The sequence below is a fragment of the Condylura cristata genome, unplaced genomic scaffold, assembly GCF_000260355.1.
Source record: "Condylura cristata isolate star-nosed mole 26May11 unplaced genomic scaffold, ConCri1.0 scaffold00007, whole genome shotgun sequence".
NCBI lineage: Eukaryota > Metazoa > Chordata > Mammalia > Eulipotyphla > Talpidae > Condylura > Condylura cristata.
In genome coordinates, this window is record NW_004567108.1 from 38,535,117 (window position 1) to 38,548,546 (window position 13,430).

At 40.1% G+C, this 13,430-nt stretch overlaps 1 protein-coding gene across 1 annotated transcript in view; it reads right to left on the minus strand.

Annotated features, from left to right (window-relative positions):
- Window positions 1-13,172, minus strand: part of TNPO1 (transportin 1) — a 91,404-nt gene extending 78,232 nt beyond the window's left edge. The window contains exon 1 of the mRNA XM_004678451.2: window positions 13,098-13,172. Within this exon, the coding sequence (XP_004678508.2) occupies window positions 13,098-13,112 (15 nt within the window). The 5' untranslated portion in view covers window positions 13,113-13,172. The remainder of the gene's footprint in view (window positions 1-13,097) is intronic.
- Window positions 13,173-13,430: the final 258 nt, after the last annotated feature.

Genomic DNA, 13,430 nt, shown 5'->3' on the forward strand with positions numbered 1-13,430 from the left:
AAATATATATATATAATAGTTTATTTTTACATCATTTTGTGCCTTTTTCCTCATCTCAGTTGTAATCCCCGTGGGCTTCCCATCACCAAATCACTCATGTGCCATCACCTTAGTCCAGTGCACTGCCCACCCGCCCGGCTTTTTTTGATCACACTCCACCCCTGTAAAAATGTCTGGTATATAGCTGTTCATTATTATTTTCCCCCCGGTCCTTTATGTTCCTGCTTTGAGTGAAACCATCCAATATTTTCTTTCTGGCTTATTTCACTAAACATGATCCCATGATACCCATGTTGCTGCAAAAGGCATGTGTTTATCTTTTTTGACTGCTGGGTAATATTCCATTGTGTATATGTACCACATCTTTTTTTTTAAGATTTATTTATTCATACAGAACTGGGGTACAGGCCAGAGATGCGGAGGGTGAGAGAATTCACCAGGGACAGAATGGGGAGCAGAACAGGCAGATCGTCGAAGTACACTGCTGAGGGGAGCAGCGGGTGGGTCAGGAGAGGTCTGCCATGCCATGTGGTCACCTCCGGGGCAGGCGGGGTTTGAACTCATGCGGAAGTGGCTTTAGCTTCTTAGTGCTGTGCTCTAACCCACTGTGCCACTAGGGAGGGCCTGTACCACATCTTTTTAATCCAGTCATCTACTTTAGGGCATTTGGGTTGACTCCATGTCTTTCCTATTGTGGCGTTAGCTTCTTAGTGCTGTGCTGTAACCCGCTGCGCCACCAGGGAAGGCCCGTCTTTCCTATTGTAAATAAAGTGCAGGTGTCTTTTTGGATCAGTATTTTTGTGCATTATACATTCTTATAGGAGCAGTATGCTCCTATAAATTAAATCAATAAACAAACATTTACAAGGTAGGATTTCATAGTGGGAAACTACACATATAAAAGAAGAGTAAACAAGAGGGATTAATTAAGAAATGCCTAAGATTTTTTTTGTTACCAAATTTGACAATTCAACATGGCCATTTAATAAACTTGACTCAAAAGAATCTGAGAAGTATAGAAGCTTGTATTTTCTAGAACTAGAAAATGATAATTTTATCTGAAATCATAACTTCATCCTGGCTGCTGAAGTCTATTTAAACTATACTAGAATCATACTGGATGGAGTGTGACTGTATAGGTGTTTTGTCTGCAATGCACCTGCTGATCAGCAAATACCAAAACAAAGTCTCTAATCTATTAGAATTTAGGTTAAGATAAAGCTGCAGCCCTCCACAGTGGCACAAAGATTTGTTAAAGCACAACACTGTGAAGCTGTTGGCTGACACTGCAGGGCAGCCGTATAGCGTAGCAGACCTCTCCTGTCTCAAACTACAGCTCCCTCATCAGTGTAGTTCAGTAGATCTGCCTATTCTGCTCCCCAATCTGTCTCTGTTGAGTCCTCTCACTTCCCTCTCTCACACCCCTGGCCTGTACCCCATTTCATGTGTGCATAAATGGAATAATAGCTCTTTTAAAAAATAAAATAAGGCCCTCCCTGGTGGCGCAGCGGGTTGAAGCACAGCACTGAGAAGCTAAAGCCACTTCCACATGAGTTCAATTCCCACCTGCCCTGAAGGAGATCCACATGGTGAGACAGACCTCTCCTGCATGGTGAGACAGACCTCTCCTGACCCGCCCGCTGCTCTCCTCAGCAGTGTACTTCATCGATCTGCCTGTTTTGCTCCCCACTCTGTCTCTGGTGAATCCTCTCACCCTCCACATCTCTGGCCTGTACCCCAGTTCCATATGAATAAATAAATCTTAAAATAAATAAATAAATAAAATAAAACTGGGATTATTATTAGTCTTTCCATTTTTTTATGCTTCAACCTTTTATTTTTTTTTAATTGGCTTTTAAGTTTCTCCAACAATAAATATTAAACTACTATGCCACTCTTAAATCTAAGCTTATGGTTTATGCTAAAACAAGACTCCAGAGAAACTTTTCTATCTTTACAGTTTCACCACCATTTCATCCCTGACTTATGGGTGGGAATGTCAGGTCCAAGGAAGGACCTGAAGTGACACAGACACTTGACCTCATTGTCACAGTATTTCTGGAGCTAAGAGGCCAGTGCAACTTCATGAGGTTTGGCTTTAGGACAAAAGCATCTTCCAATCAGGGTCTTTAAGTCTTCAGTGTCATAAAAAGCCAAAATAACATAAGAAAATAGGAGGGATATCAGAGATACGGGAATCTTGTCTCAGTTCTCTGCCCAAAGAATAATATTTTTGGCAATGCTTACACTTCTTTGGTTAATCCTTTATCTGTACAACAACTAAAGGCCATATTCCTTTAAGCTTCTAGAAATAAAACATTGAGTTGATTGTAAATAATGAATATGATCATATTCCACATACAAAGGGCAGTCTTACTATTTTCTACATAATTACTACTGAACCTCTCCAAGTCTTTCCTAGTTTTCAGGAAAGCTTGTATTCCAGTCAATTGTTCAAGTGTAGTTCTAGGATTGTTCAGTTACTTGAATGAGAGCTACATGTCACTTGATTCTTTCAGCAAATACTTGGACTCCTGTGAAAGGGCACAGGACTGTGCCACACTTAGGTCACTCCTTCCAGAAGTAACATTTAACAAGCATTAGTTGAAAATTTTACCCAAAAAATGTTCACCATAACTCAGGTTTCCATCCAACAGGAATTTTTACCCATTACCTTCTCAAAATTGTGTAGCAGAAAATTGTGCAAAACATTACTGAACTGAAAACCCAATGGACGATTCTAACTCCTACTTAGGAGCATCTGTGGTTTCAATGATTCACTGTTCACAATGTTCTTTTTCTAAATGAAGCCTTATAATACTTTCTAATAAAGGTCTGATTAGCAAAATTTTTTGAGCTGAACAAGCTTCTTCAGATCATGCTCATATATCACCAACTAAACTCCAGAACAAAAGAATTAATCCAAGTATATATCTTACCCTTCTAAACAATCAGTACTAATAACTCTGAAAACATATTTATACCAGTCTTGATAAACTTTAAGTATCTTTTAAATATTTTCTTTTAAATATTTCCTCCTATCCTAATGTTCATTTGAATACATATTAAATTTAGTGCTGCCATTACAAAATCTAGAAATTTGAAATCATCCTTTGATAGTAACTATAAATTTTGAGTTTTGTCCACTTTCAGATTTTTCCATAAACTATAGTTCAGTGACTAAGGAATCTGGAGTGTCTCTGCCTGATTTTCACTTGTTGCTCTGCCGCTTACTAGTCTTGGAAAGAATAAACAACTTATGACATATAAAGTGAAACAATCCCATCAGGTGGATAAAACAGCAAATTCCATCAAAACACACACACTTTCGCATGTCCTCCCTCCCGCCCCAAACCTCTTTAGATGTGATATAAAACCCTAAACTGGATTTTGATCTAGAGGGGAAAAAATTCTTAGAAATGAGTAGGACAAGTGACAAAATTTTTATTTTATTTTTTTTAAGATTTATTTATTTATGCGTACACAAATGGGGTATAGCCAGACGTACAGGGGCGATGAGAGGATTCACCAGAGACAGAGTGTGGAGCAGAACAGACTGACTGATGAAGTACACTGCTGAGGGGAGCAGCGGGTGAGACAGGAGAGGTGCCATGTGGATTACCTCCCAGGGTGGGGATCGAACTTGCACTGAAGCCATGACAGCTCTGCTTAGCTTTGCAGTGCAGTGCTTCAACCCACTGCACCACCAGGGAGGGCTGACAAAATTTTTATTTTATAAAAACATGTAAAAATCGGTATTTTCTGAATTTGAGAACTACACATTTTCTGAAGAAATATTCTGGCTCTTAAGATACGCACATCAAAATATTAAGGGCAAAAGGACATGATATATTATAATCTACACTAAAGTGATTGAAAAAAAAATCAACTGTTACAGGGGGTGGTGGGAAGAATGGCAAAATGTTAAAAACTGGTGGATTCAGATAAAGTCTATATGGCTACTCTCTCAATTATTCTCAACTTTTCCCTAGAAGTATTTAAAATTCAGCTTTGGGGGCTTACCTCATGGTGTAGGGGTTAAAGGAAGTGCTTTCAAGCTGCTGCCAACCACTACAGCACAAGCTGCTTCCCAGTCAGCCAGGGAGCTGACTCACATGAGGCTGCAGAGGACCTCACCTGTTGGTCCGCTGTTCACTCAGCAGTGTATTTCAATTGACCTGCCTGTTCTGCTGCTCACTCTGGCTCTGGTGAATCCTTTTATCTCCCACACTTCTGGCCTGTGCCCTAGTTCTTATATTCATAAATAAATAAATCTTTCAAAAAACGATCCAATTTTGACTCTATTTACATCTCACTACTACTCAATTTCCCCATTCCCTTCCACTCACAGAAACTTCTCTACCTAAATGTCTATACATACCAGCTTCAGAATGTCCAAAACTAAACTCCTTAGCTTCTTCCCCAAGTCTATTTTATTTAGAAACTCTTATTTTTGTCAATGGCAACTCCATCCTTCCAGAAGGACAGGCTAAAATCTTAGGAGTCTTCTTGACTTTGCTTTTTCTTTCACTTTTCAAATCTATTCTTTTAGGATAACTACATTTTATTACCAAAATATATATCTAGAATCTTATTGTAATGTACCCTCTCTACTACCACTACAGTGATAACTCATTTGATTATTTAAATAATAACCTATACCATTCTATACTAGCTCCTTCCAACAGTCTTTTCTCATGATAGTAGCCAGAATAAGGCTTTAACAAATTGGAGCCCTGAGGTCACCATCCCTTCATTACAATTCAGAGAAAATCTGCTAGTTACTCTAATGGTCTTCATTGGACTACATAATCTGCTCAATCTCCCCACACTCCTTACTACCCTGACCTCATTTTCTACTACCATTTTCCCTCTTTGCTTATGGGACTCCTTATCAAACTGTACACATGCTCCTGGTTTTACTTTTAGCTGGTTCAGCTGTCCATAATGTACTTCTCCCAGATATCTGGTTGACGCACTGGCCTTAACTCCAAATCTCTGCTCAGATCTGAACAGAACTTTCTCTGAACATACTTTTTGATTCTGTATTCTGTCTTCTCCTACCCCAACCTCCCTTACCCTGGATTCTTTTTTATTTCTTGTATAACATATATCACTTAACAAGCTATGTCAAAAGTTAGTAAATTATCCCTTTTGGTACAGCCTATAAACTAAGACCAGTTTCACGTTTTTAAAAGGCTTATAAAACAAAAACAAAAACAAAGACTATATAACAAAAAATGTGGTCCTTAAAACCTACAATATTTACTATCTAGCTCTTTGCAGAAAAAGCTTGTGCTATCTATATATTCCTTTTCTGATTCTCCATCCCAGGTATTCCAAGACCTTTTGCTTTTTCTGTCTGCATAAGCTCATCTAGCGTGTACCATTAAATAGCTTTCTAGGCCCTCCCTGGTGATACAGCGGGGTTAAAGCACAGCAGTGAGAAGCTAAAGCCACTTCAGCATGAGTTCAATCCCCGCCTGCCCCGGAGGTGACCACATGGCGCGGCAGACCCCTCCTGACCCACCCGCTGCTCCCCTCAGCAGTGTACTTTGTCAATCTGCCTGATCTGCTCCCCACTCTGTCTCTGGTGACTCCTCTCACCCTCCACACCTCTGGCCTGTCCCAGTACTGTATGCATAAATAAATAAATTTTTAAAAAAAAAAGCTTTCTAAATACTACACCAGATATTTAGTATCTCTTAAGACATATCCACTTGTTTGTTAAATGCACATCTCAAACTTTGCTGGCTTGGTTCACTTCTCAATTCCATTCAGATATATGCTTCTTCTCAAGTTGCCTACCATCAACAAATGCTACTTGTGTTCATCCAGTTGTTCAGGTTAGAATACTGAAGGATCATCTTTGATTTCCCTCATATCCCACATTCAAACAATCCACTAGTGTTATAAAATATATCTTTCAAACATGTTCTGAATTTGACCACTGTCACCCAGCTTCACTGTCTATCCTAGTCCAGATATCATGTTCTATAACTGCATGGTCTACAATAAGTTTCCCTTCTGTTTTCTCACCACCTACTGTCTGAGACAAGGTAGTAGAAGTGATCATGTTAAACCTGCAATTGAATCATGCCTTAGCTCCATGAAAACCCTCCTATGGTTTTCTATCACATTTATAATTAAACTTCATGTTCTTATAGTTACAATGCTGTACCTAATCTGGGTTCCTGCCTCTCTTTGAATTAAAACCTAACAGTCTCATCCCCTGTTGTAGTATGTTCCAGTCACACTGGTTTTCTTACAGATTCCAGCTAATATTATGCTAGTTCTTACCCAGTAAAGGAAAAAAATATATTAAGTGAAAAAAGAAGCTGAGGAATCTCCAGCAGATGAGAGAAGATGGGATCAAATACAGATGGAAACAAGAGCTTAATTAGTTCACCTAAGGTAATGAACAAGACAGAGGCAGCATGTATTGATGAGATGCTGCTAGGTACCTACAGTGGTGTAATTCTGTTCCCTGCCTGCTTAGGTTCCAGCAAAGTAGGGAGCAGGATCATGAGTGAGGATAGGTAAAAAGTTATCAGAGGTCTGAAGAAAAATTAGATACTGTCATTTAGGAAAGTACAGAGTGAACAGAGTAAGAGAATATAGTACACACACCAGGCAGCATCCAAAACCCACATGAGGTATGAAGTCTTCGGTGATTGTTTCTTCCAGTCACTTTAAATTACATGGGGAAAGATGAAAACAGGCTGCTGGTTCTAACAAGTGCTGTCGTTCTAGTTAAGCAAGGGAAGGGACCCCAAGTGACCATAGAATTTAATCTGAGTGACAGAGTGGGACATCAAGAAAGTGAGTGTCAGGGAATCTCTAAACAGATTAGAGATTCAATAGGGGTTCAAATATGGTTGAGGCTGAGTTACTAATTATGAGTGAACCACAAAAGTAGGAGGTAGGGACAAGATAGAGCACACAAAATGAGAACTGTAGGAGGGAGTGTAATTCTGGACAAGAGGCTATCGCTATGGAAGTGAGTGACTGTGATAGGGTAGATGGGAGGAGCCTTGGAAGGAAGGTCTAGGAAAAGCGATGTCAGTGCACTGGAAAGAAAACTTATGTCTGTTCCAGCCCATTTCAATTTTAAGACTGAGGTGGTATTGTAGAGTGGTGCAGTGAGCCTAGGGCTAAAGTAATTGCGAAATAAGGAATCACCCAGATATTGATCATGAGGGACAGTGGATTGCAAACCTCATGCATAACCCCAAATTGAGGATTTTTAGGGAGATGAGAGGGAGCAACAGTTGGAAAGTACCAAGGAGCTACATGACAGACACCTTTCTCACCTCCAGAACAGTGATAAGGAGAGCTATGGAAAAAAAAAAAAAACAAAAAAAAAACAAGAAGTCACAAGTATACCCTGCAAAAAGACATTTCCATTAAAAAGAAAATAATGTTGGCCCTCCCTGGTGGTGCAGCGGGTTAAAGCACAGCACTGAGAAGCTAAAGCCACTTCAGCATGAGTTCGATTCCCGCCTGCCCCGGAGGTAACCACATGTCGTGGCAGACCTCTCCTGACCCGCCCGCTGCTCCCCTCAGCAGTGTACTTCGTCGATCTGCCTGTTCTGCTCCCCACTCTGTCTCTGGTGAAGCCTCTCACCACCCCTGCACCTCTGGCCTGTACCCCAGTTCTGTATGCATAAATAAATAAATCTTTAAAAAAAAAACAATGTTTAATAGGTTGACTAAATTTTGCAGATTCAATTCCCCAGCAGGCACAGTAGAAGATGAAGAGTTGATAAGGGGGTTAAGTAAAAGAAGAAAGAAAGAAAGAAAAAGGAGACTTAAGAAGTATGAGCAAAGGGGGAACAGCCTCAATGGTGTACTGGTGTTTTGATGGTGGGAGAGCTGTGAACCTAATCCCTGAAGTATATACAGGGATGTAAACAAAGATTACCTCAATGGACATATTTTTAAATGAAAAGAAAAAAAAAAAGGAGAGGGGGTAGTATAGACTATTGTATGAACTGGAGTTCAGGAGATAAAGGTGACCTGGAAGTCTGGAAATCCTGTAACTACAGGATACCTTCGGACATACCGGACTCTTGAATCCCATGTTTCTCTAGGTAATCGGCAATGTTTGATCAAATATGTTTTACTTTAAGATGTTGGTACTGATTTACTCAAATAAATGAGTTTCTTTACAACCTGGTCAATAGAGACTCACAAACATTTTCCATTTTTGCAATATGATGGGTAAAAGAATTTTACTTTGTAAAAGAGTTTTACTTTGCATTTCTCTTTTGGGGTAGAACATCATTTCATTTTTATTAGTCAACTCTTTTGCAAATCTGTCCATTGAACAAACTGAGTTTGTTTTTTTCTTATTGATTTGTAGTGCTTAAAAAAAATCTATTCTGTCCTTATGATTCACCCAAATCAATGTTGTACATTCTTCATTTCAAATCTTTCAATGGCTTTTTCAAATCCCTTTTGTACATACTAAAGAATGACTTTAAGGCCCACCAGTCAAATCTGATCACATCCTTCGGATTCTATACTGCCTGTGACTGCTTTTGCACAATGGCAGAGTTGGTATGGTCTACAAAGCACAAAATAGTTCCTGTTTCATCCTTTACAGGAAAAAAAAAAAAATGCGTGGAAAAAGAAGGCATCTGAATTACTGCTTGATACCTGTCAGGATTCCTCAACTTCTTTGAACTTAGAGAACACAGTAGGTCTCGATCTTTGCTGATGTAGCCTCTGAAATGCTACTCCTAGTTCTCCGAAATGCCTGAGCCATTGCATGGAATTATTAGTGAGCCTGAGGTATATATATAGATTTGCATCATGAAACCTGTAACTATACTTAATTGCAGTTTTTATTTATACCTCTCTTTCCACTAGTATGAAATCTCTTGAGGACAAGGGACAATGACATATATGTAGTGAATGAACAGATGGCATACAAGGCTCTATCATTTGCCACCATTCTCATAATTTGTCTTCCTGTGCTTTAGCCCAAATAAGCTATGTTTTTGTCATTAAATAATTTTCAAATACACTGCTTCTGATGGCAATATGATGAGTCCTGTTTTATACTCAATTTTGGTGACTACCTCAATTATTTGTTTGAGTCTGCTTAGTACTTTCGCTATTTGCTTAAGTATTTATCTTTCCTAATTCCTCTGGAGCAAAGACAAAAAGAATGGAAGCCTAACTTTTCTAGGATCAGCCTCTTCATTTATGGCAGTAACTTCGGAGCCTCAGGATTAAGAGGCCTCATTATTTTAGTAATGGTTTCATAGTACTTCAAAGACAACTGTAAAATACAACTTAAATGCCTTCTCCTTCAGTTTCAGTATATTAAGACTTTATTTTGTCAGGGGTTTTACCAAATGTATTTTTCAATATAGTTACTTGATGGGTTTTTGCCACTTAATCCAAGAATTTGATGAATTTTTCCCCTTCTTCTGTTTCACTCAGTTAATCACTGAGAGTGTTTCACCTACAAATGCTTTATATATTTATTAACAAATGTATCCCATCCAGGTAAGGATTTCCCCCTCCCTCTGCCCTTTGCTAAAATGCATATGGATAGTTAAGCACTGTCTGATTTAACTCTGTAATCTAGCCATTTACTATTTCCAGCTCACTTTCACTATCTTAAAGTGGCTGATGATCTATAGTTAGTAGATTCATCATGTCAAAATGACTTACAAGATTCACTATAACATTCTGTATTCATTTCATATATATATATATATTACATAAAATTTTACAAATAAAAAAACATGAGGTTTGCAATCAGGCAGATACACCTTCAGACCCAGACTTGATTATCTACACTCCAGTAATTAAAATGGAAGTAACTCCCATGTGTTAACACAGGTCTATGAACATGAGAATGGATGTAAAAGTAATGCCTCAAACACCAGAGGAAAAACTAGTAATTCAATCCCTTTCCCTCCCATCTCAAGCAATAAGGGCTATAAATACTATGCTCCTCAATTTATTCTAAGTCTATTAATAATTTTTCTCTAGTAAAAGCAACCTGGCAACATGGACCTATGCTAAAGGAACAATCTAAAACACAGCGATTGTTTTACGGACAGGATGCTCATTACTGTGATTCTGAGAATCGCAAAGAAAAGAACTTGTTAACTGTCTGCATTTCAGAAACATGAAGTCATTTAAAAAGATGATGATGAGATAACTTAATAGCATTAGAAAATGTTTAGGGTGGTAGGTTAGAAAAGCAGACACTTTACAAAGTCTCAACTTTGTTAAAAAACCAAACACACTGAGAAAAAATATTGGAAGGAAATGCATCAAAGGGCTTATGGAAGCTACCTCATAGCCCTAATATAGTGATTTCCATTAATTTATGGTTATTTCCTATAGTTTTATAAAATACTAATGATTATGATGATAATAATAGTTATTATTACATGCCACATCCAATTCCAAAAACAAGTATAATAACTCATTTAGTCCTCTTAATATTATGAAATGAGGAAACAGAAGGACAGTGAGATAAAATAACTTGCCCAATATCAACCAGATAATTAGAGAAGAGGTGAAGATCTGAACCCAAGAAGTCTGGTTCTAGAGCTTCCTAACTGCTATGCTATCCCAAAAAGATGGCAGTGTTTTCAAATGTTAACCATAAAAAATGCATTATGTCAAAAATCTTGTGGTCTTTACAGCTAATGCTTTCTTTTAATTCTGATTTCAAATATTTGCTCTGCCATGAGAAACCATTTAGGAATAAGATGTCGCTACCATTCTTGAATGTTTTCCACATATTCCAGGAAATTTCAGCACAAATCCACACCCCTACTTTCTATTCCCATGTTTCATTTAACCACTGAGACCATGCAACACTAATATTTTTACTTATGATACCTTACTGACAGTCCTCCTAAGAATTTCAGTAAGGAGATCTTGAAACAACCAAGCTTAGCTTCTAGAAACTCTCTCTTATCTAACACCCATCTAAAATTGACACTATAACTCTAATCGTCACCCTTGCAAAACACATCTTCCTTGTGAAATTCATTCCCTCCATAACCACTCTCACCTACCAATACTCACCAAATAGTTATCAACTATGGCACTGATTAATAAATGGTAGCAATTAAGATCTCTAACACCTAGAGAATTTTACTGTTTCTGATACTTCCTTTTTGAAGGTGGCACAGTTCTCCATGGTTTTTGAAAACTTCATCAGCAATCACTTTGATTCGCTTGGATTTTTCCCCCTTTTGCTGGTAAACCAAATGGTTATCTTGGGAATAAGATTTTTTGAGTATCAATATGTATTCCAATGCCAATTCTAGGAAGAAATAGTCATAACTTAAAACTGCTAGTAATAAAAACTCCTATTTATTGTTGTGCCTCTACCTGTTGTTTACAGTTGATAGATTTATTTCATTACATGTCACTTGATTCCAAACTTCTTAAAAATAATTTTTACCAAATCCATCATAGTTAACTACTGAGTAATTCTTCAAACTAGAAGAAACTTACATTTCTTTGCAATTTATTACAGTATTTAGAAAAATTTACTTTACCTGCTGTTTTAACATTACGAGAAAAACTAACATGGAAACACTAAATATAATGGCAAGTGTTGATAACAAAAATATTTACAGCCAGAAATACATTTTTACCAGAATATTATCCTGCTTACAATGTACAATGCTCATAAGCTTGATTACTTTAAAATATTTTTATAGTTATCAGTGACAGGAATTTAGTAATTCCCAAGAATCACATCGAACTATATATTCCACGGGGGCTCATTTTAGGAAAAATGAAAATGGAACACTAATACTTTAGGCTCACAGTAAATTGGGCGAAATAAAAGTGGTTCTGTCAACCTGTTATAAATTTATGTATTGCAGATACCCAGATCTGCAGTTTCAATGAGTATTTCCCTTTTGCAATGGCAAGTTTTCAATTTAGGGAAGTTCATTCTCTTTGAAGAGACGGGGTAAAGACAGGGTAAAAGAGGTAAACAGAATTGTTTCCAAACCCTACTTCATTAAATATAATTCATTTACCACTCTAACATACAATAAGGAAACAAAATCCAGCAGGAACTTTTGCCTTCCGCAAAATGAGCACAACAGGAAAGCCATTTTACAACCTTACATTTCTAAATATCTAGTACACGACATTCTTTTATTTCAAAAACGTGCTTCCTTTAGGTTAAAAAATAAATCTCGTTATTGAAGTCATCGCTCTTTCAAAGTAGGTTTGTCACTTAGCTGCTTAAATACCGGTCCAAATCAATGTGTGAGTAGTCTCTTAAATTTCCCCATTGCATCTACTGATGAACCAACCTGACGCGTGATTAGATAGGGCTCTTAGATTGCAAGCATCCTTGCAAAACCCAGGTGATTTTTAAAAATCAGTAAGTAAACAAACAGCAGGCTGTCATTTTTAAAGCTAGACAGCCATTCCCAAAACAAGTTGATGGTGGTGGCCGGTCTGCTCCTCAGCAGCTGTTCCGAGTTGCTTGTTCGCGTGGAGAAGTATAAAAGCGTAAAGTACAAATCCCAAAAACCTACGCAAAACCCGTGCAGTTAAAACATCATGTCAACACGTCGTGAGGCCCCAAGGGGGAAGAAGGGCCAGCAGATCAGCTAGCTGCGTGCAGAAGGATAATGTGAAGCTAGGGACACGCGAGCAGAGGACGCCGGGCGCGGACAAAGCCCCGCCAGCCCGGGAGCGCCCGACAAAGGTCAGCACCTGCGAGAAGCTGCCGCCCGGGGGCTGCGACCGCGGCAGCCCGGGCCCCGAAACGCGACCGTTTGACTGAGGGGCAGAAGCGCCCGAGGAGCCGCCCCTCTCCTTCCCGCCGCCCCTAACCGGCTCTAGGCCGGGAAGCCGACCCCCGAGGAGCGGCCGCTCTGCCCTCGGCCGAACCCCGCAGGTCGTCGGGCCAGGCAGCTGTTGGGATTAGAACCGCGTCGCCGCCGCCGCCGGGCTCCAAACGGCCGGGCTGGCAGCCGGAGGGCGGCGCGCTGGCGCCTCATCCCGCTGCGGGCTGGGCAGTTTGGGCACAGCCTGCCTCCGCTCCCGCCCCGCCGGCCGGAGCCGCGCACCGTCTCGCCACCTACCCGGTCCCACACCATCCCAGAGGCCTCCGGCGCTCGGGCCCTCTGCCGAAGCGGCGCAGCCTCCGGTCCGGGGCCTGAAATGGCTGCGGAACAAAGAGAATCTGGGCTCTGGCGAGCGCGGGTCCGATTGGCCGGGGGGCGGGGCCCGCCGCGGGAACGTTCGGCGGCGGTCGCCTTGGCAACGGCGGCGGGGCTGGGAAAATCGCCGCCTGGGCCTGCGGGGCCTGCAGAGTCCGCGGACCTAATCCTTGCGGCAGCGGTTTCTACACTGGGCGCTACCGTCTCCGGCTCTCGCCCGTCGCGGGGCTCCGGCGCTCGCTTCCCTGCCGCCCG